This window comes from Mobula hypostoma, chromosome 28, assembly GCF_963921235.1.
Source record: "Mobula hypostoma chromosome 28, sMobHyp1.1, whole genome shotgun sequence".
Lineage (NCBI taxonomy): Eukaryota > Metazoa > Chordata > Chondrichthyes > Myliobatiformes > Myliobatidae > Mobula > Mobula hypostoma.
In genome coordinates this window covers 18,615,318-18,637,209 of record NC_086124.1, presented here as the reverse complement: position 1 = coordinate 18,637,209, position 21,892 = coordinate 18,615,318, and the positions used below count along the sequence as shown (strand labels likewise).

Here is a 21,892-nt window from a genome sequence, read left to right as displayed (position 1 = left end):
CCTCCTGCACAACAGCACCAGGCTCGGTGCCAGAGACCCGGCCACTGTGGGCGTCTCCTGTCAGGTCATCCGCCTCAACAGCATCCAGAACAAGATACTTGTTGCTGAGGGGGACTGCCACAGGGACAACCAACTCTGCGATCTCTTACTTTTTCTAAACCACCCACCCCACACGAGAAAATACTCTGTTTATCTACTGTGTTTATTCCTCTCATAATCTTTTGCACGTTCGCCATGGAATCCTTTAGTCTCCTTCCGTCTAGGGAAAACAATTGCAGCTTTTCCAATCGCTCTGCTTAAACAAAGTCTCTTAATCCAGGTAACGGTCAGGCGAACCTCATATGCACTATTTCCAGCGCAAACCCACACTACCTCTGGTGTGGAACACGCAGTACCCCAAGCGTGTTCTAATCTGTCTTTTGTAAAATTACATCATAATGCCCCATTTCTTATATCCTAAGAAGTGAATCACGCTATGTATTTCCTTTAGATTTGTATCAACCACGTTGTCATTTTCAGATATCCACAGACTGTGGGATTAATTTATTCAATTTCATTACTCTTTAGATGAATACGTCTGTCCCCAGTTATTGTTAATGTTTCAGCATTCCGCTTTTGATAAAATAGACCATTTTATCTTTTGGTATGTTCCCGCTTGCTCGAAAGTAATTAGTGAAAATTACACTGCAATTGTAAGTATTTTTCTGAAACATTTCCTCCACAGAACGAAAGCTGGTCAGGCCAATATTTTTCCAACATTTCACAATGCACCGAATATGAAACCACTCAGATCATGTGCGAGGCATCATATGAATATTAAGAAAGAACAACTCGGTTCTATGTCTGTTTAAAATAGATGATATTAAATTTAGCTGAAGTTATTTCGTCCCGCTCATTTTGAATTGTGATGCAATGTCAAAGGAAAAATATTGCAGACATTCAGCCTTTCTCTGCCCTTCATAATTTTGTACACTCAACAAGGTCACCGCTCAAACCCATTCATTTCAAGAAAAAAACTCTCGCCTGCCCAACATCTCGGCTCCAAATCAGTGCAGTGCAGTATCTGGCCACGTTGAGTAGGCGGCGTTTCCAGTTGATTGCATTCGTTATTGAGGCCACAAAAGTACATAACAGGGTTAAAAAAAAACTGAATTCAGTGCGCAAATATCTTGGATGTAGAAGAAATTGGCTTCGATCAGGCGGTTGGCAGGTTTCGCAGTTGAGATAAGTTTCGGACGAATAGGAAAGCGAATGTTTCAAGTTCTGTCAAACTAGAGGCATAGCACGTTGATGCCACCAAACATAAATAAGGTGATTTCTCACTTGTAGTTTGATTTGATCTTATAGCGCTTAAAAGAAAGTCCTTTAGCCATTGCAGAGCGCACAGCCTTCTAGTAGAATGTATTAAGTTCGATTTCCCACTTCTCTCCCCTGTAATCTATTCAATATCAGCAGCTCCTCAGTTGTGTCCTGTTCTGCAGCTGCTACGCATTTACGCCGGGGTGACCTACAGAAGAAACTGTCTTCCGGCATGTCATTGGGATGTGGGGAAAAAGCAGCGTTCTGTACAAACACACTTGGTCACATGAAAGTAAATCGGATAGTTTCCAGACAATCACCACCGACGGACGGGTTCACAGCCGGGTCTCATAGCTGCGCGGCGGCAGTAATGCTCTGTCTAAGATGTAATACATTTTACCTCGAGAACACTCAGTTACAGAACACTACAGCAAGTACGTGGGTGAGGCGGGAGATAACTCTTTGAAGTCTGAGCTGAGCGCATGATGTTGCACAAAACATGGGAGAATGTAACTTTTTTGTAATGGAAGTATTTATTTAAAAACAGAATTTTATAAATCTTTATAAAATGAAAGAAAAGCCTTTCAATGCTGGATACATTTTCGTGACCTGGTTTGAGCCCTCTCCAATGCCAGCAATCCTTTCTTTGATAAGGGGCCCAAACCTGCTCAAAATACTGCAGTGGATTATTGGGACTAGGCCAGACAGGATCTTGACTGGTATGGACGTGTTGCCGCAGAGCACCCGCTTCCGTGATCTATTAGTCTATGACTCAGTAATTCTAACAGAGTTTAAAACTAAATTTATTTAAGAGAGAATGTTGGTTGGATGGACGGACAGTTAATGTTAATTCTTGACTGGATGCCAAACACTCTAAACATTTTACATCGATAGGAAGTTCAACATGTTCCTAAATCAGGGTATTTCTCCAAGTCACGAAAAATCGGTTTCCTTTTTGGAACTACGGATGTCTGTCCAAATCAGAAGATCTTAAATATGTGATAACTATTTCAAGTCCATATTTTCTTCCTCTTTACAGAGAGTTTCTCAAAACCGACATTGAGGGCAGAATCCGAGACACAATTATTTGAAGGGCAGATTTTAAAACTTGTGTGTCAAGTTGAAGTATTTCGGCCGGTTACGCTGGCTTTCGCATTTTACAAAGATGGAGCGGCTCTCAATTACTTCTATGATGAGAATTTTTACGTTTCGAGGGTATCTTGGCTAGACGATTCGGGCATTTATCAATGTCAAGTGACTGCTCTGCGAGGCGTAGTGAAGATGATGAGTGATCAGCTTTCCATCTCAGTCCGAGGCACGTAAAACTCCTCCCGATTGCTTACTGGTTTTGACAACCGTGGCAAATGTTCTCGAAGAATGCTTCATTCTAGACGGGCATTTGTATGGACGTCAATTGACAAAGGGGTGGGGGTTGAGTTGTTTGAAGGAAAAGTTCTCAAGCAATATGCATTTAATTATCGCTTTCCTACACAATGTGATAATAACCTTAAGGATAGGAAGCGTACTGTAAATTGATTTTAAGTTAATATCTCCAGCGATGTATGCTTAAAGAACAAACCATTCGCCCCGTGGTGCCCATTCCGACTCTCAGAAAAATACCATCAAAGAATTCCCCTAATTTCCCAATGAAATAATGCGACATAATTTGGCAAGGAATTGCAGAGGGAAGTGGCTAAGAGAAGTGCTACTGATGCATTGAGAGAAATCATACCGGGGAAGTCATACACAGTAAACGGGCGACCCGATGGATATGTATAGATACTGTAGATGTTTATCATGAGGGGAATGGATACAGTGGATTGTCAAAGTCTCATTGGTAGGGTTGGGGAGGTCTCTATTAGGATGATATGTTTATATTGGAAGTCGAACCATATAAAGGAGAGCTGAGAGGTCGTTTTATCATACAGAAAGTCGTGGGTGCATGGAATGTGCTGTCAGCGAAATTGGGAGAGTTGTTAGTGGGATCGTAGGGGAGGAAGAGAGAGAGAGAGAGAGAGAGAGAGAGAGCTACCCACTGCATGGTACAATTGCAACAGGGATTTCCACACTCGTGCATTTACCTTATACAGGAGAGAGTAATATTTTGTTCGCAGCGTCAGATGCAGACTGCTATTCTTACCAACCCTGCCAATGCGACTCTGACAGTCCACTGTATCCATTCTCCTCATGATAAACATCCATCTATAAACATCCATCAGGTCACCATTCAGCATCGTTCGATCCAGAGGAAAAGAAGCCGCACCCTTTCCGGTATTTCCTTATAACTCAAGACACCCAGCCTCAGTAACAAACTCGTGAAGCTTTTCTGCACTTTTTCCAGCATACTAGGATGCTACCTGTAGCTGGGCGACTGTAATTTCAAACATTACTCAAACTGAAGAATCACCAACATCTCGTACAGCAGTAAAGTGACGTCCCATCTCCTTGTATTAACTATTCTGTACAATCGTCATGATTTAACTCTGTGACGGATCTTTCTGATATTATGCAAATACGCGCGCGCACACACACACACACACACACACACACACACACGTGATTGACTTTCCACTTGTACCGTTCTTTCTCTCTTTCTCCCTCTGTCGTTCTCCATTGAACTACAAGATCATAAGACATAGGAGCAAGACTTATGTCATTCGGCCATTCGTGTCTGCTCCGGCATTTTATCATGGCTGATTTATTGTCCTTCTGAATTTCACTCCCCTGCCTTCTCCCCGTCACTGTTGACGCCCTTAATAATCAAAAGCCTATCAAGTAAAGTAAAGGCATCCGTTAGACTTGCGAGACCATGGATCTGCGCCTAGAAAGTCTTCACTCTCCAGGGCACAGGCCTGGGCAAGGTTGTATGGAAGACCAGCAGTTGCCCGTGCTGCATGTCTCCCCTCTCCATGACACCAATGTTGGACAAGGGAAGGGCATTAGGACCCATACAGCTTGGCACCAGTGTCGTCGCAGAGCAATGTGTGATTAAGTGCCTTGCTCAAGGACACAACAGTTCGCCTCGGCTAGGGCTCGAACTCAAGACCTTCAGGTTGCTAGTCCAATGCCTTAACCACTTGGCCACGTGCCCACAAATGCCTATCAACCCTGCTTTAAATGTACCCAATGTCGTGGCTTCCACAGTCCTATGTGGCAATAAATTACACAGACTGACCACTATTGTCTCAGTTCGAGAGGGACTTTCTTCTTTCGAAGGCTTTGGCTACTAGTCCTACACGACCCCGCTATAGGGCACATCCTCTCTCTTCTCCTCTCTCTATGCCTTTCATTATTCGATTGATAAAGAATCTTAGGTTCAAGAAGTTCATGCCAGCTAAGCCCCGCCCTTGCACGTCTCCATCCAAGTGCTTCTTAAATGATACTGTTGTATCTGCCTGTTCCGCATAGTTGTCACCCTTTGTGTGAAGAAGTTCCTCTTAAGTCCCATTTGAATCTTTTCCCTCACGCACCAAATTAATGCATCCTGGTTTTGGACTGCCATACCCTAGGGAAAAATTTTCTCCGTCTACCTTATCCATATATCCTGCAATTCTAAACATTTCCGTAAGGTCTTCTCTCAATCTCAGACTTTTTAAAGAAGGGAGTACTAGCCTGGCCCGAGCTCATCTGTAACTCAGGCACTCAAATCCTGGAAACATCATCGTATATCATTCGATCACTTCTTTCCAATGGAAGGGCGACCAGATCTTTACACAGTGCTCCAAACATGTTTAAGAGTTAGGTTTTGCTATATACCCTGGAAGTGTATGACTATCATTAACAATGCATACGTTAATACTAAATCATTAGGCGTGATCTTAATTTCCTCAGTTTTTATTGTCAAAGCGTGATCCATCAACTGGTCAGTCCTGTTGCTATTTATTCTCGAAGATTGTTGATTAGAATTAGAGTGAAACCCACAAAAAAGCAGGAAAGGAACTTTTTCTTGTATTAGTTTAAAGGTGTTAGCGAATTTGGCCAACTCAAGGAAAGAAGGAAGGGGTCGTGTTTCATCATATAACATTAACTGCGAACTTGAAAGGACGTAAGATATTAGAAATGAAATGCTGCTGGTGCAACGACGGCGGCGGATGTGGTACCGATAGCTGATGCTGGACTTGCTGAAAGTACTTGGAGGTTGATGGGGATATGTAGGATAGATTTTTCAACCCAGGCATTGGCCTAAAGCATACGGTATCAGTTCGATAGCTCTAGAAAATAGCTGGTATTTAGTTGAATAAATGTGATGAAATTTCAGTATACACGATTGTATTAATGGCGCCTGATTTGTATCTTTGTTATTGACCAAGTTAAGAGTGAAAATTCTTTCCTTATTATCGACCGTACTTCTCCATTTAAACAACGGAAATTCTCTAAAGCGTCTAATTTCAGGCTGAGTGTATACATCTACGTGTAATTTTCCTGCACACCAACTCATCAATTCTAGTGAAGCGCATCAAATGTGTCACATAATATGCATAGGTAGGAAAAGTTTGCTAACACCATTTCATGGAGTTTCCTTTCCGAAGTACAGTACACTTTGTCCAAGATGTCGATGCTTACCTCATTTTCAGATCTAAATCCGGGATTATCCACCAAGCACGAAGGATTCTGGAACCTATATCCAGCTTCCTTTGACCAATTAGATCGCTAGTACGAACAGCCACTTACAGAATAAAATAATTGAAGAATACGTCGAGACTTTGGAGCAATACATCTTCCCCGAGCATAGGACAAAACGGACTAATGCAATTAGAGTTACAATGGCCAGTGTCCTACAGTTCCCTGCATGTGTAACGATCTCTTTAAAGTTGCTATTGTATCCTCTTCCAGTACCTCGCCCATCAACTCGTTGCAGGTAGCCAGCACTCCTTATACAAAACTTGTTCATTAAGTCTCCACTAAATTGACCTTCTCTCACCTTAATCAAACCGAACATCCATAACTGTCTGAAGAAAATATTTCTAAGTCCTAACAATACAACCTGTAATGAAACCTTACTTCCTTCCATATCCAATTGTTTTCCACACTTGTACGTTTGTTTACTGTGTTTCAACATCGATCAACATATCTATGAGTTCTTCCGCATGTACCAAACTTTCCAGGTTTTTTTTGCCAGTGTCGGTATTAGTCAGTACCAATGGCGGCGATGGCGTTTACTACCCCTACCCGTTGAAATGCGTGCAGAATAGATGACAGAAAAAACTCGCGCGCTAACCTGAGTACTCAATTCTTTAAGAAGCTCCGATTCATCTCATATAACTATCAGACATTTTAATGTCGACAGAGTCACAATGATTTTATATGCTTTTCTTCTTAGGAATTCCTGTGTCCAAGCCAGTACTTACAATGAGTCCGACCAAAGAGCTGATGGAAGGAGGCACGGCGCTCCTAAACTGCACTGTGACCAATGGCTCTAAACCTATTACTTATATTTTCCTCAAAGATGGGGAGAAGGAATTATACCGAGAGGAATCGAACCAGACTGAAATTCCATACGAAATTGTTAATGTAAACAAAATCTTGGAAGGAAATTATAGCTGTGTTGTTGAAAACGCCGCGTCGGAACTCCGCCTTTACAGTGACTTCATTAAGATTACAGTAACCGGTGAGTTATCGTGGGTGTTTCTATGGTGGAATCAACTAGGGCACCAGATTATCCAAGGATTTGTTCCGTTATTAAATTCGGGTTTGACCAAGAACTCCAGGAGTGTTTAGAGCTCTGGTGTTTATAGGGTGGTGAGCGATTAAATGGTTATGGCATCTGAATGTGCGCTCACGGACTTTAATAATTGCAGGGGCTCGAGTCAGAGCCTGGATTAGGTCAACGAGTGAGGACATGGCAAGAAGACTATAGGAGGAATTCAGATCTATGGAGAATAAAACAAGAAATACTTGTAAGCAATACGCTACAGTAGAGACCTGTAGCGCACATGACGAAGACCATACGACGGTAACAGAAGTACGGCAACCTGCTCCGTCATTCCATGATGGTTGATATATTTTCTCCTCTCAATCCCATTTTCCTGCCTTTCCCCCGTAACCTTTGATACCGTTACCATTCAAAAGCCTATCAACCAGCACTTTTAATAATCCCAATGATCTAGCTTCCGTAGCCATCTGTAGCAATTAATTCAGCAACCTTGGCCTAAATAAATTCCTATTATCTGTGTTCTAAAGGGATATCCTTGCATTCCCAGTCTGTGCCTTCTGGTCGCAGACTCTCCCATTGGACACTTCCCCTCCACGTTCACTCTTATCGAATCATTCCAATATTTGGCAGGTTTCAATGACATTTGCCATGAGTTAATGGAAGAAATCGGTACACGCCTCAACGGGGAGAAGATGTAATCCCGATAAAGGTAGCGCTAAAGAATAGGATTGAACCCTGTTGTGTTTTGCTCCGAGGCAGCGGGTTTCCCCGCTGCGCATTCCGTTAAGGCTTTCACGGAAGGTGTCTCTGTGTTTGATGACATTTCACTATTTTCATTACAGTGCAAAGTCCCGCAACCAGAATTAGTCTTTCAACTCTTTCCTGTCTTCTCGTCACTGCCCTGATTGGATTGTACTTCCTCAGGCGTCGGAGCAAGAACCAGAGTAAGTGATGATCTAATGTCGCAAATAGGTGTCTGACAGAGGGAAACTTATCAAATTACCTGAATTCAACATTGAGATACGGAGGCTGGAGCATATCCAGTCAGATGATTAGAGGGTACATTGGCAAATTGGTGCAACGAAAGACGTGACGCGCATTTCGTCCATATAGATGAATTTATTAACAATGCACCGAGATAATTTAAGGGTCAACCAATGCACAGAGGGCAGAATAAGATGCTATAGTTATAGAAAAGTGTACCGCAGAAAGGCAGTAAAGTTTAAGGCCGTAACATGTCAGACTGTGGCGTCAAAACTTCATCTTATCAGACTCGGGGCTGTTTAATAGTCTTCTATTAGGGTAGAAGCTGCCTTTGAGACTGGTGTTATGTTAGCGGAGAAGAGAGAATGCTCCTCAGACATGCTTTGCACATCCTTTCAATTGTCCAGGTAGTCAGGAGCCTCAGTTCAGAAAGCCAAAAAGATGAAGAAATAACAGGGCAGTTAAACGGACGGGCAGCCTCACTTCACTGGACTGAACACAAACTCTCTGCAAAGTGATTATCAAATTTACGTTTGGTTTCTCCACCGTAGATGAAGCCACACCGTTGCCAGCAAATTTAATTCACCTGCCTGTAAGAAGTACAAGCGAATCGTCCTTTCTCCTTGAACTTGCGTTTTGGTCCCTGAATGGCAGAGAGGAAGAGATGGAAGGACAGGTGTTTGAACACCTGAGGTTTCAAGGGAACGTGTCTTAAGAAAAGGAGAGTTGGTGAGAATGGAAATGTGAACCAAGGAAACAGGAAGGGAACTGTCCTAGCAAATGCTGAAAAGGGAAGGGAAAGGAAGCAGCTGGGAGCTCTCACTCACTCATTGACCAGTTGATCTGGTTCCAATCTAATCTTATAGTCTCTGCAGTCTCAACCTAAGTGAGATACCACACTACTCCCCATCAAACCCCGCCACACTCCCTATAATCCATATTGTAATGTAGAATGACGTGAGTGACTATGCAGGTAAGTAAACAAATATCGAGGATGCTATCACTCTAAAAACAAACATCAATAAAATACGGGAGATACTCAGCAGGCCAGGCAGTATCTATGGAAAGGGAACAGACATAATGTAAAACGTCTTTTGTAAGGTAAAGAAAAGTCATAACCGTAGCTTTCACATGCTTTCTGTAATGAGTTTGCTTAAGTGAAAATCCTGCCTGATGTTCCTGTTAGAACTCTTTGAGAAGATTACAAGTAGGATTGACCAGATGTAACATTTTAGTAGCCTAAGCCTTGTTATCATAGAAATGTGTCTGCTGGTAAAAATGGGTTAAATGAGAGGAAACTTAAATTTCCTGGGCAATGTCATCAGAAAGGGAGAAATAGAATGCCTTACATTACAAGACCGTATGCCTGGGAAACGCGGAAGAGGAAGGCAAAGAAGAAAATATATGGACACTGTGAAAGAGCTAACAGATCTAAATATGCGAAGTATCATTGACGCTGCGAGGGATCGTTCGATGTGGAGAGCCATTATCTCCCAAACGTGTAACGTTCAGGGCACATGAAGAAGAAGAAGAGACAAGTAGGATAGATAAAGGGGATGCATTGGACGTTGTGTATCTGGACCTTCAGAAGGCCTTAGACAAGATGCCTCACATGAGTTAAGAGCCCGTGATATTACAGGAAAATTCCTATCATGGTTAGAGCATTGGCTGATTGGAAGAAGACAGTGAGTGGGAATAAAAGGATCCTGGTCTGGTTGGCTGCCAGTGACTAGTGGTGTTCCGCAGAGGTCGGTGTTGGGACTATTCCTTTTTATGCTGTATGTAAATGATTGAGATGATGAAATAGATGGCTTTGTTGCCAAGCTTGCAGATGATACGAAGATTGGTGGAGGGGCAGGTAGTATTGAGGAAACAGGTAGGATACAGAAGGACTTAAACAGATTAGAAGAATGGGTAAGAAAGTGGCAAATAAAATATAATGCTGGGAAATACGTGGTCATGCTCTTTGGCAGTAGAAATAAATATGCAGACTATTTTCTAAACAGGGAAAAATCCAAAAATCTGAGATGCCTAGGGACTTGGGAGTCATTGTTCAGAACACCGTAAAGGTTAACTTGCAGGTTGATTCAGTGGTGAAGAAGGCAAATAGAATGTTAGCATTCATTTCAAGAGTTCTAGAATACAAGAACAGGGATGTGATGCTGAGGTTTTATAAGACACTGGTGCGACTTCACCTTGAGTATTGTCTACAGTTTTGGGCTCCTCATCTTAGAAGAGATGTGCTGGCATTGGAGAGAGTCTAGAAGAGGTTCACAAGGATGATTTCAGGAATGAAACGGCTATCATACGAGGAACGTTTGATGGCTCTGCGTCTGTAATTGCTAGAATTTAGAAGGATGAGGGGGGATCTCATTGAAACCTTTCGCATGTTGAAAGGCCTAGACAGAGTAGATGTGGAAAGGATGTTTCCCATGGTGGGAGAGTCTAGGACAAGCAGGCACTACCTCAGGATAAAGGGGCGCCCATTCAAAACAGAGATGCGGAGACATTTCTTTAGCTAGAGGGTGGTGAAATTGTGGAATATATTGCCACGTGCAGCTGTGGAGGTCAGCTTGTAGGGTGTATTTAAAGCAGAAATTGATAGGTTTTTGATTGGACATGGCACCAAAGGTTACGGGGAGATGGCCTTTAAATGGGGTTGAGGAGGAGTAAAAAAAGGTTAGCCACGATTAACTGGCGGAGCAGACTCGATGGTCATGTGGCCTAATTCTACTCCTATGTCTTAAGGTATTATAGTCTTAAAACTGCTCACAATATTCCAAGGGAGGCTTCTGTTTTGCCATTGAACATACTTAAGGATTTATATTAAAACATGATTATTGTCAGCCAATATAGCTTGAAGAATTATCAGCAACCCAAACCAACTTATAGAATTCAAACAACGTAAGCTAGATATTGTGCTAAACTCTGTCTCTTTTATAGTCTGTACAGGTGAACCCGCAAGTGCTTCGCAAAGTCAGCGGTGAGTCAGAAAAAAAAACTTAATATTACAATGTCATAGCTATAATAACGATGATACTGTGTCGACCTGAATGGACGGAAGCAAAGCAGGGACACGTAATGTGGTATTTTCAGCACATGTACTGAACGTTCCTAATTTTATGGAATGATAATAACGGTCAGGATTCAAGATTGTTTAATGTCATCTCCATCAGTCAAGTGTAAAGCAGAAGGAAGTAATTGTTCAGATCCGATCATAAGGGGAAATAAACATCAATACAACAGTACAATAATAAGAAGAAACAAATTACATATAAATACATAAGACAGCTTATATGAATAGATTGATTTTATGTCTATGAAGTGACACTAGACACCTTTAAGTGTACATAAGACACTTAAAGGTAATGATAAAGTAGCGGCGGGGTGAGTGTGGAGGGGCGGAGTAGTCGATGAAGGTACAGTGCTGATCAGCCTTGCGGTTTGGGGAAAGTTTCTGTTTTTGGGTCTAGTGGTCCTGGCGTGGATGCTACGTATCTTCCTTTCCGATCTGAGTATTCTCAGTATTATTCGCTTTATTATTATTATTAGTTTAGTTTTTGTATTTGCGCAGTTCGTCAGACTGTGTGTGTATGTATTCTCTGCATTGATTCTATTGGTTTCTTTTATTCTACTGTGACTGCCTGCAAGCAAGTGAATCTTAGATAGTAGTTGGTAACATTTACGTAAATTTACTTTGAACCTCGTTGCATCAGTCGTTAATATTTGAGTGTGCCTTTCCTTGCAGGATGAATGCGGGGAATGGATCTCAGCCAAATAATGACGAAACAACCTCAAATAACTTGGAGTATGCCGTGGTGGGGATTGCTCGGGATTCTGGTGAGCAGGCGTTCTCTGATAAAACACCAAATTTTACCCGGTGATATTTTCGACTCCCCCGTCAGAAGGGTTAGCTTGAAAAGTCGGCACATCACTTGGTGCTCGTGTTCGTACCCTGAGCTAGCGTCCGATTTCCGGCTCCGTCTGTGCTGAGCTAACCCGTTTTCCCCGTGATCACATGGTTTTTAATCATTTGCTCCCATTTCTTTGCCCATCCCAATGATGTGAAGAGGAGCTGACTGATTATCCTTAGTATACGGCAATATGGTTCGTTCGTTATGTGAAGTGTCATAAGACGTGTCCGATCATGGTCTTTCTATGACAATACTGTTCCTGGCAAATTTTCCTAAAGAAGTGGTTAGCCGTTGCCTTCTTCTGTGCAGTGTCTTCACAAGTCGAGCGACCTCAGATATAATCAAACTTCCTCAGAGTTTGTCTGCTTTGAGTTAGTGGTGGCATAACAAGGACGTGATATGCACCAGCTCATAATATTATCATCTACCACCTACTCCCACGGCTTCAGGGCACTCTGATCAGGGCTGCTGGTGATGATGGGTTGGGGAGGGAGGTAGCTAAGCCAGAGCTACATATTGCCCAAGATGACTTGCAGGCTAGCGGTGGGAAGGAGCTCCTTTTGGTGGAGACGTATTATCACCCCGCCACACAGGATATGCTAAGTATGGTACTACCTCGCATTCCTTTGAACTCCGGTGAAATGAAGGTACAGCCTACTTTTGATACTGATTGGGTAAAACATCGTTCCAGGAAAGAACACGGTAAACTTACAGATGAATGCTCCAAAATCTTGAACTGTTGGCTAATGAGACCGACTTCAATCTCTCTGCCCTTTCATGGACGCGAACAGCTTTATGAAAGTTTCTCTGGGCTTAGTTCCTCCAATGACTTAAGCATCGGATTCTCTTCACCTGAAATCCATCCTCTTGGACAACAATTCAGTTAATTCGTCTCGGAATTCCAGTATAGCAGAAGAAGCTGACTACGTTTTGATAGTTCCACGAAGTTTCTTCTGTCTTTATATTTAGTCAAATACGCAATGGTTAAGCTTTCTTTCTGTTACATATTAATCCTTATAAAGGTCAGAAAAAGTATTCTTTTTCTTTCCATTTAGATTTCATTGAGTTGTCTGCTGGCGTTGTTTATTCGGAATGCATCATAAAGGAACAAAGCGACTATGGTAAGTTATGACATGTTTTATACTGCCAGCAGAGTGTGGGAATAATATATGCAGCACGATGCAGACCCAAGCTGTTAACTCACATTACATGCTGGCAAAGACTGAACCCAAGAGCGGACGAAAGACAGATTCCTACGTGGAAACGCCGACCAGGGTTTAATCATAAGAGTTTCACCAATACCACGGTGGCGCCGCAGGGCGTCCACCCCGAGACGAGATATTCCGAAAGCTGACACCCAGTGATAAGCTTTAATCCGGAGTCCACTTAAATAATCAGAGGAAGCGGAAAACCCGTGGCGTCAAAACAAACTTAATATTAAACTGAAAGCACAACTGTTTAACGGCTCTCGTTGAGACAACTATTAACAAAATCAGGTGACCTAGAAACCTCAGAGTCCAAGGCTCTTCGGCTCCTCGCACGGGACCAAAGGCATCATGACAGTCAGCATTGTACAAGACATGCGATCATAGAAAGACAGAAACATAGAAAACGTACAGCACAATACAGGCCCTTAGGCTCAGGATGCTGTGCCGAACATGTACTTACTTTAGAAATTACCTAGAGTTACCCGTAGCCCTCTATTTTTCTAAGTTCCATGTCGCTATCCAGGAGTCTCTTAAAAGACCCTATCGTATCTGCCTCCACCACCGTCGCCGGCAGCCTATTCCAGGCATTCACCACTCTCTGCGTAAAAAAAAAAGTACCCCTGACATCTCCTCTGTACCTACTTCCAAGCTCCTTAAAACTGTGTCCTCTTGCGTTCGCCATTTCATCCCTGGGGAAAAGCATCTGACTATCCACACGATCAATGCCTCTCACAATCTTATACACATCTATCAGGTCACCTCTGTTCCTCCGTCGCTTCAAGGAGAAAAGACCGAGCTCACTCAACATATTCTCATAAGGCATGCTTCCCAATCGAGGCAACATCCTTGTAAATCTCCTCTGCACCCTTTCTATAGTTTCCACATCCTTCCTGTAGTGAGGTGGACAGAACCGAGCACAGTACGCCGTGGGGTTTAATCCCCTACACTGCCAAGAGTCTTACCATTAATACTAAGTTCTGTCATCATATTTGACCTACCAAAATGAACCACCTCACACTTATCTGGGTTGAACTCCACCTGCCATTTCTCAGCCCAGTTTTCTAACCTATCAATGTCCCGCTGTAACGTCTGACAGCCCTCCACACTATCCACAACAACCCCAACCTCTGTGTCATCAGTAAATTTATTAACCGACCCCTTCACTTCCTCATTCAGGTTATTTATAAAAATCACGAACAGAACGGGTCCCAGGACAGATCCCTGAGGCACACTGGTCGTCATTGACCTCCATGCAGAATATGACCGCTCTACAGCCACTCTTTGCCTTTTGTGGGCAGCCATTTCTGTATCCACAAAGCAAGGTCCCCATAGATCCTATTCTTACTTACTTTCTCAATAGGCCTTGCATGAGGTACCTTGGCAAGTGCCTTGCCGAAATCCATATACGCTGCATCTACAGCTCTACCTTCATCAACCTGCATAGTCACATCTTCAAAAAATTCAATCAGGCTCGTAAGGCACGACCTGCTTTTGACAAAGCCATGCTGACTATCTCTAATCATATTATGCCTCTCCAAATGTTCATAAATCCTGCCTCCAAGATCTTTTCCATCAGGTTATGTAAGACTCACCTGTCTATAATTTCCTGGGATATCTCTACTCTCTTTCTTGAGTAAGGGAACAACATCTGCAACCCTTCAATCCTCCAGAACCTCTCCCGTCCCCACTGATGATACAAAGATCATTGGCAGAGGCACAGCAGTCTCCTCCCTCGGCTCCCACAGTAGCCTTGGGTATATCTCGTCCTGTCCCAGAGACTTATCCGACTTAATTCTTTCCAAAAGCTTCAACACATCCTCTTTCTTAATGTCTGTATGCTCAAGGTTTTCAATCCGCTGTAAGTCATCCGTACAATCGCCGAAGCCCTTTTCCGTAGTGAATACTGAAGCAATGTATTCATTAAGTATCTCTGCTATCACCTCCAGTTCCATACACACTTTTCCACTGCCACACTTGATTGGTCCTATTCTCTCATGTCTTATCCTCTTGCTCTGCACATACTTGTACAATGTCTTGGGGTTCACTTTAATGATGCTCGCCAAGGCCCTCTCATGTTCCCTTCTGGCTCTCCTAATTTCATTCTTAAGCTCCTTCCTGCTAGCCTTATAACCTTCTAGATCTCTATCATTGCCTAGTTTTTTGAAACTTTCGTTAGCTTTTCTTTTCTTCTTGACTAGATTTTCAACAGCCTTTGTACTCCACGGTTCCTGTACCCTACTATCATTTCCTGTCTCATTGGAACGTACCTATACAGAGCTCCATTCAAATATCCCCTGAACATTTGCCACATTTCTCACGTACATTTCCGTGAAAACATCTTCTCCCAGTTTATGCTTCCAAGTTCCTGCTTGATAGCTTCATATTTCCCCTGACGCCAGTTAAACGCTTTCCTAACTTCTCTGTTTCTATCCCTTTCCAATGCTATCGTAAAAAATATAGAATTGTTATCACTATCTCCAAAATGCTCTATCACTGAGAAACCTGAAACCGAACAAGGTTCCTTTCTCAATGCCAGATGAAGTACAGCCTCTCCTCTTGTACGTTTTTCTACATATTGTGTCAGGAAACCTTCCTGAACACACCTAACAAATTCCATCGCGTCTAATCCCCTTGCTCCAGCGAGATGCCAATCAATATTTGGGAAATTTAAATCTCCCACCACGACAACCCTGTTATTATTACACCTTTCCAGAATCTGTCTCTCTATCTGCTCCTCGATGTCCATGTTACTACTAGGTGGTCAACAAAAAACATCCAGTAGAGTTATTGACCCCTCCTTCTTTTTATCTCCACCCACAGAGACTCAGTAGATAATCCCTCCGTGACCTCTTCCTTTTCTGCAGCCGTGAAACTATCTCTGATCAGCAGTGCAACGCTCCCACCTCTTTGCCTCCTTCCCTGTCCTCTCTTAGCCATGTCTGCCCCTCAGACATCCAAGTCTCTGTAATGACCACAACATCCCAGCTCCATGTACTGATCCACACTCTAAGTTAATCCGCTTTGTCCTTGCATTAAAATAGACACATCTCAAACCATCGGTCTGAACGTATCCCTTCTCTATTACCTGGCTATCCTCCCTCTCGCACTGTTTCCAAGCTTTCTCTATTTGTGAACCAACCGCCACTTCCTCCGTCCTTTTAGGTCGGTTCCCAACCCCCAGAAATTCTAATTTAAACTCTCCCCAATAGCCTTAGCAAAGCTCCATGCCGGTATATTAGTCCCCCTCGGATTCAAGTGCAACCCGTCCTTTTTGTACAGGTAACAACTGCCCCAAAAGAGGCCCCGGTGATCCAGAAATCTGAATCCCTGCCGCCTGCTCCAATCCCTCAGCCACACATTTATCCTCCACCTCACTCTATTCCTATACTCAGTGTTGCGTGGCACAGGCAGCAATTCCGAGATTTCTACATTTGAGGCCCGTTTCTCAACTTCCTTCCTAACTGCTTGTAGTCTGTTTTAAGGACCTCCTCCCCTTTCCTACCTGCGTCGTTGGTACCAATATGTACCACGACCTTTAGCTGTTCACTTCAGGATATCGTGGACGCGATCAGAAACATCCCGGACCCTAGCACCTGCGAGGCAAACTACCATTCATGTTTCTTTCCTGCGTCTATAGAATCGCCTGTCTGACCCCCTAACTATAGAGTCCCCTATTAATGCTGCCTTTTCCTTTCCCTACCCTTCCGAGCCACAGGGTCAGACTCTGTGCCAGAGGCACCACCACTATTCCTTTTCACAGGTAGGCCATCCCCCCGGGGGAGCGTTAGGGGGCTGGAGTCATAGGGTCATGTGACACAGGAAAAATAAAGTTTACCCACATGATCATGCTGACCATCATCTGCGCCTAACTCTATTTATCCGCATTTGAATCATGGCCTTATCCATCTTGCTTCCAATGACTTTTTCGATGTTATGCGAATCAATGCATCCAAACCTCCACAGGCCGCAAGTTCCAGATTCCTATCTCCATAAGGGTTACGCTCACAGATCTCGTTTTTGTAGATGACATAGTCCTGCTCTCTGACCAGATGGAGGAAGCACAGCAGCTACTGAAAAAAGTTGAAATTGAGTGCAATAAAGTTGGACTTCACCTAAACACTAAAAAGACAGAGTACATGGCGTTTAACTGCAACGAATGTACTCTCAGGACCGTAAAGAATGATACCATTAAGAAAGTATTTGACTTCAGGTACCTCGGGTCAAGAATGATGAGTTCGGAGGAGGACATAAAGATACGGAACGTGCTGGCGTGGAGGGCTATGGACGACATGAAGGAAATCTGGAAGTCGAACCTGATCAGAGCGCTTAAAAAGAGGATCTTCATAGCAGTCATAGAGCCCATTCTCACGTACGGATGCGAGAAGTGGACACTCACCAAGACGATGCGAAAGTCTCTAGATGGTTGCTATACACGAATGCTCCGCATGGCTCTTGACGTGAGTTGGCAACAGCATATGACGAACGTCGAGCTCTATAACGACCTACCGATGCTCACCACTGAAATTGAGGCGAGAAGACTGCAACTAGCGGGGCACTGTCTACGCCACCCCGAGCTATCTGCTAGCCTAGTCATCATATGCGAGCCCAAACATGGGAGGATGAACCCTGGGATTCCTCCCAAACTATGGTCGACACGCTCCTAGAACACAGCGGTGCGGCTAACGCAGATGAACTGAACACACTGATGAAGGAGAGGGAGAAGTGGAGATTCAGTCATCGTGCCCGACGCCGGCCCCCTAGGCCTGAGTCGACGTAGTAGTAGTAGTAGTAACAAGGGTTAATGGAAATCTCCTTATATCCCCTCCAGTTTTTTTTATTTATATAGAAAGTCCGGGCGGTACAGGCCCTTTTGACCCAATGAGCTTCACCGCACTGCAGCCCACCTTACTCCTAGCGTTATCACAGTACAATTTAAAACAACCATTTTACCTGCTAGCATGTATGCATCTCGTACAGGTCCTTCACTGTCACGTAGCGCTCTGGCGTTCTCGAAAAAATCTGCTTTGCATGAAAAGAATGTAACCTCCATGTCTAAGCTTCTTAAATTTCCTTTCTCACGATAGTTAGATTTCAATGATCCTCATATAGGATGAAACAGGGCACAAGGCTAGAGTAGCGATTAGCGCTATGCCATTGCTGGTCGGGGATTTCCGAATTTCGGAGTTCAATCCCGGAGCCGTCTATAGGGAGATCGTGCGTTCTTCATGTGTATCGCGTGACTTTCCTCTGGGTGCTCTGATTTGCTTCAGTTCGTAAGTTACTTAGTCATTGTAAATTATCCTATGAAATTTGGCAAGGGTTCGTTTTGTTGGAGTGGCCTTTTCCGCCCTCGAAATGAATCAAAGTTTAAAAAGTTCGAAGTAAATTGTATTATCAGAGCACATACATGTCATCACATACAGCCCTGCGATTCTTTTACCTGCAGGCATACTTAGCAAATCTATAGAACAGTAACTGTAAACAGGATCAATGGAAAACAAACAGCAAATGCTGATATAAGTAAATAACAATAAATAACTGGCATGAAATAACAAGATTAAGAGTCCTTATGTGAAACCATCGTTTGTAGGAATACTAGAAATAGAATGTCGTTATCTCCTTTTAATCAAGAGCCTGATGGTTGAGGGGTAGTAACTATTCTTGAAACCGATGGTGTGAGTCCTGAAGTACCTTCTACTTTATGGCAGCAACGAGAAAAGAACATGGTCTAGGTGATGAGCATCTTTGATGGTAAATGCCGCTTTTCTGCAGCAAAGTTTCATGTAGATGTACTCGATGGTCGGGACGGCTTTATCCGTGATGTACTGGGTTACGTAAATAAGTAAACATGTTTACGTTTGATGGTGAATGCTAATAAATCAACATGACTTTCTGAAGGTTTTTGTTTCCTTTACAGCTAACACAAGAGAAGTTTCAAGAGAGAAAAGAGTAAGTAATGTGTATAATTATGATGTGCTCGTTGTGGTTAGATCTTGGTCAGCAAAATAGATGGCTCGTCCAGCAGTTTTAGGGTTCATATTTGCCCAGAGTAATGGGGCTGTGAACTATTCCAGGTAAAGCACTTACAATAAAAACAGCTAAGGGATCTCGTCATTTTCACTAGCCGTTCCTAATAACGTTTGTAAATTTGTGAATCACTGTTTTAGAATGCTATAGACAATGTGGTGAAATCAGTAAATGTTATTGCTGAGGCGTTTCATCATTTGCAGTCATGTAAATTGAAGAACCGCAATGGATAGCCATGTTAAATTAGTGGACCACGTGGTTATAGTTGCGTTCTCATCCGTGTGATCTCATCTGCAAGAAGTTGCGTATCAGTCAAATACATCTGGACGTATTGTTACATTAAATAAAACTAGTTCCAGCATTTTCTGCAAATGGCTGAGCATATTCACGGTGATGTTGCTTTGACTGGACGCATCAGAGAGAGAGAGAGAGTGGATAAGCTGGGGCTGATTTTACTGGAGAGACGGAACCTAAAGGGCGATCTTATAGAGATTTGTAAATCCATGAGGACATAATATTTCACCCTGGGCTGGAGAGTCCGCAAATGGCCATGGATTTAAGATGTGAGGAGGACTATGAAAAGAAGCTTCGGGAAAAGTTTCACAAATGAAGGTTGGTCGGTATTCGGACGGTACTCGCGGAGGAGGTGGTAGAGGCGGGTACATTTACGACATTTAAAATGAATGATGGAGAGAAAGGTTTAGAGGAGTATTGGCCACACACAGATACATTGTGCAATCATAGATAGGCATCTTGTTCGGCATGGAGGTGTTCGGCAAAACGGCCCGTTTGGCTCTTCCGAATTTCTGTGAATGTAAATGCAGAAAATGCTCAACAGATCAGGCAGGATTAGGCGAACTTAAAAATGCTTTTTTATATAAATCTGAGGATTATTGCCGGTATTTAGATAGTTATTTTTTGGAAAGCTTGTGATTTAACGCAATTGTTCACCTGTGACTTTCAACCCTGAAAATCCACGTTTTATTAGGGCACGCTTTAATCAGTTGTGCGCCAGCAACAGTCCAATCTCACATGTGTACTCTAATTCCAGAATAACGTGGTGAGCCCCAGCGATTACAGCGTCGTGTATGCCGCAGTGAATCACATGAAAATGGGTGCCGGTTTGGAAAGGTCTGACACAGATGAACCAGATAGCAGTGAAACAAACTTCTATGAAAACTTTGCAAGAAAGTAAAACGACACGGACAACTTCAACTGAAATTCTGCGTGCAAAACAGTTGGACTTTGAAGGGGATATTATTTTTACTTTTCATTTTCAGTGTTAAGCCAATGTATTCCAAGAGTAACACACACAAATACTGGAGGAAACTAGCAGGGGTCAGAAGTGAGTGCAATTGTTATTACTAGGGAGAAGGTATTTTGGAATTCAAAGGTCTGAAAATGGAAAGTCACCTAAACCATATGGTCTAAACATTAGGGCTCTGAAAGAGGTGGCTGTGGAGACTGTGGAGGCAATGGTAATGATCTCTCAAGAATCAGTAGATTCTGATATGTTTCTAGAGGACTGAAAAATTGTGAAGGTCAATCCATTCTTCAAGAAGGGAGGAAATTATAGGCTAGTTTGCGTGATCTCAATGGTGGGGGAAATGTTGGAGATGATTGTTAAGCATGAAGTATCAGGGTACTTAGAGACACATGATAAAGTAAGCCGAAGTCAGCATGGTTTCCTTAAGGGAAAATCCAGGCTGGCAAATCTGTTGGAAGTCTTCGAGGAAATAACAAGTAGGATAGACATGTGGAATATGTGGAATTCGTTGCCACTGGCGGCTGTGGAGATCAGGTCATTGGGTATATTTAAGGCAGAGGTTGACAGGTTGAATGCTATAATTGCACTCCTCCATTTTACGGACTTATGGCCTTATGGTCAGGCAGCATCATTGAAGAGGAATACAGTGATGAAGGTTCTCTGCCCGAATAATCGATTGCGTATTTCTGCATAGATGCTACGGGACCTGCTGAATTTCTTCAGCATTTTGTCTGTTGCTCTGGATTTTAGCGTCAGCAAAGTCTTCTGTGTTGATGCATTCCGAAAGTTGTATTTTTATTGGTTGGTACGTGTTCTTCAGCATTAAACATTTATATTATGTCATTTTGCAGTCCTGGTAGGTAACAAAATGCCGACGGGTCCAACATGTTACTTTGATTTGGTAATTTTTCATGTTTGACACTATCACCTGCACAACAAATGTTTTTTTAGTTAGCTGGCGAATGTTGCAAGTTGCGTTGTTCAAATTTTACAAGCACCATCCAGTCGCTCAATAAAATTAAACTCCAATATATATTTAAGCGCCCTGAATGCTAGGCTGTAGGTTGGACGTGTTGAAAAATCAGTTCTATTAAACTTGATTTTTCTTCTATCCCATCTCCGAATTTGCCTACCATTATCAAAAATCAAGGTAGTTTACAATTGAATCTGGAGTTAAAATTGAACACCCTCTTACCTTTAGGACCATGGCTTTTGTTTCACTCTGTCAACAAAGAAGGAACAGAAATTATATTGAAACCTTTCGAAGTCCAGCCATTTTCGAATTAGAGTTTATAATCACATTTAGAAATACATGTATGGAGATGTACAATGAAAAACTTACTTGCAACAAAATCACAGGCAAAAAAAGGAAATTAGAGACGGGAAATGAACAAGAAGAAAAAGCACAGATACAGCTCATTTCACAATGAAAATCATTAGAACAAATGTTATTTTTTGCAAAGCGGTGGTCAAAGTGGCCATGATGCTATTTTACTGAGTGGTGATTAGGATTATTCAGTTTAGTTTAAGAATCTAGTGC

The 21,892-nt window shown here is 42.8% G+C and overlaps 1 protein-coding gene across 2 annotated transcripts in view; it reads left to right on the top strand.

Moving 5' to 3' along the window:
• The window catches only part of LOC134338786 (Fc receptor-like protein 5), an 83,743-nt gene extending 62,436 nt beyond the window's left edge, over positions 1–21,307 (top strand). For both annotated transcript variants that reach the window (XM_063034850.1, XM_063034849.1), the window contains 8 exons: positions 2,339–2,614; positions 6,620–6,907; positions 7,795–7,896; positions 10,880–10,919; positions 11,685–11,776; positions 12,906–12,971; positions 18,976–19,007; positions 20,137–21,307. In XM_063034850.1, coding sequence (XP_062890920.1) covers positions 2,339–2,614; positions 6,620–6,907; positions 7,795–7,896; positions 10,880–10,919; positions 11,685–11,776; positions 12,906–12,971; positions 18,976–19,007; positions 20,137–20,280 — 1,040 coding nt within the window. In that variant the 3' untranslated portion in view covers positions 20,281–21,307. The remainder of the gene's footprint in view (positions 1–2,338; positions 2,615–6,619; positions 6,908–7,794; positions 7,897–10,879; positions 10,920–11,684; positions 11,777–12,905; positions 12,972–18,975; positions 19,008–20,136) is intronic.
• The last annotated feature ends 585 nt before the right edge of the window (positions 21,308–21,892 follow it).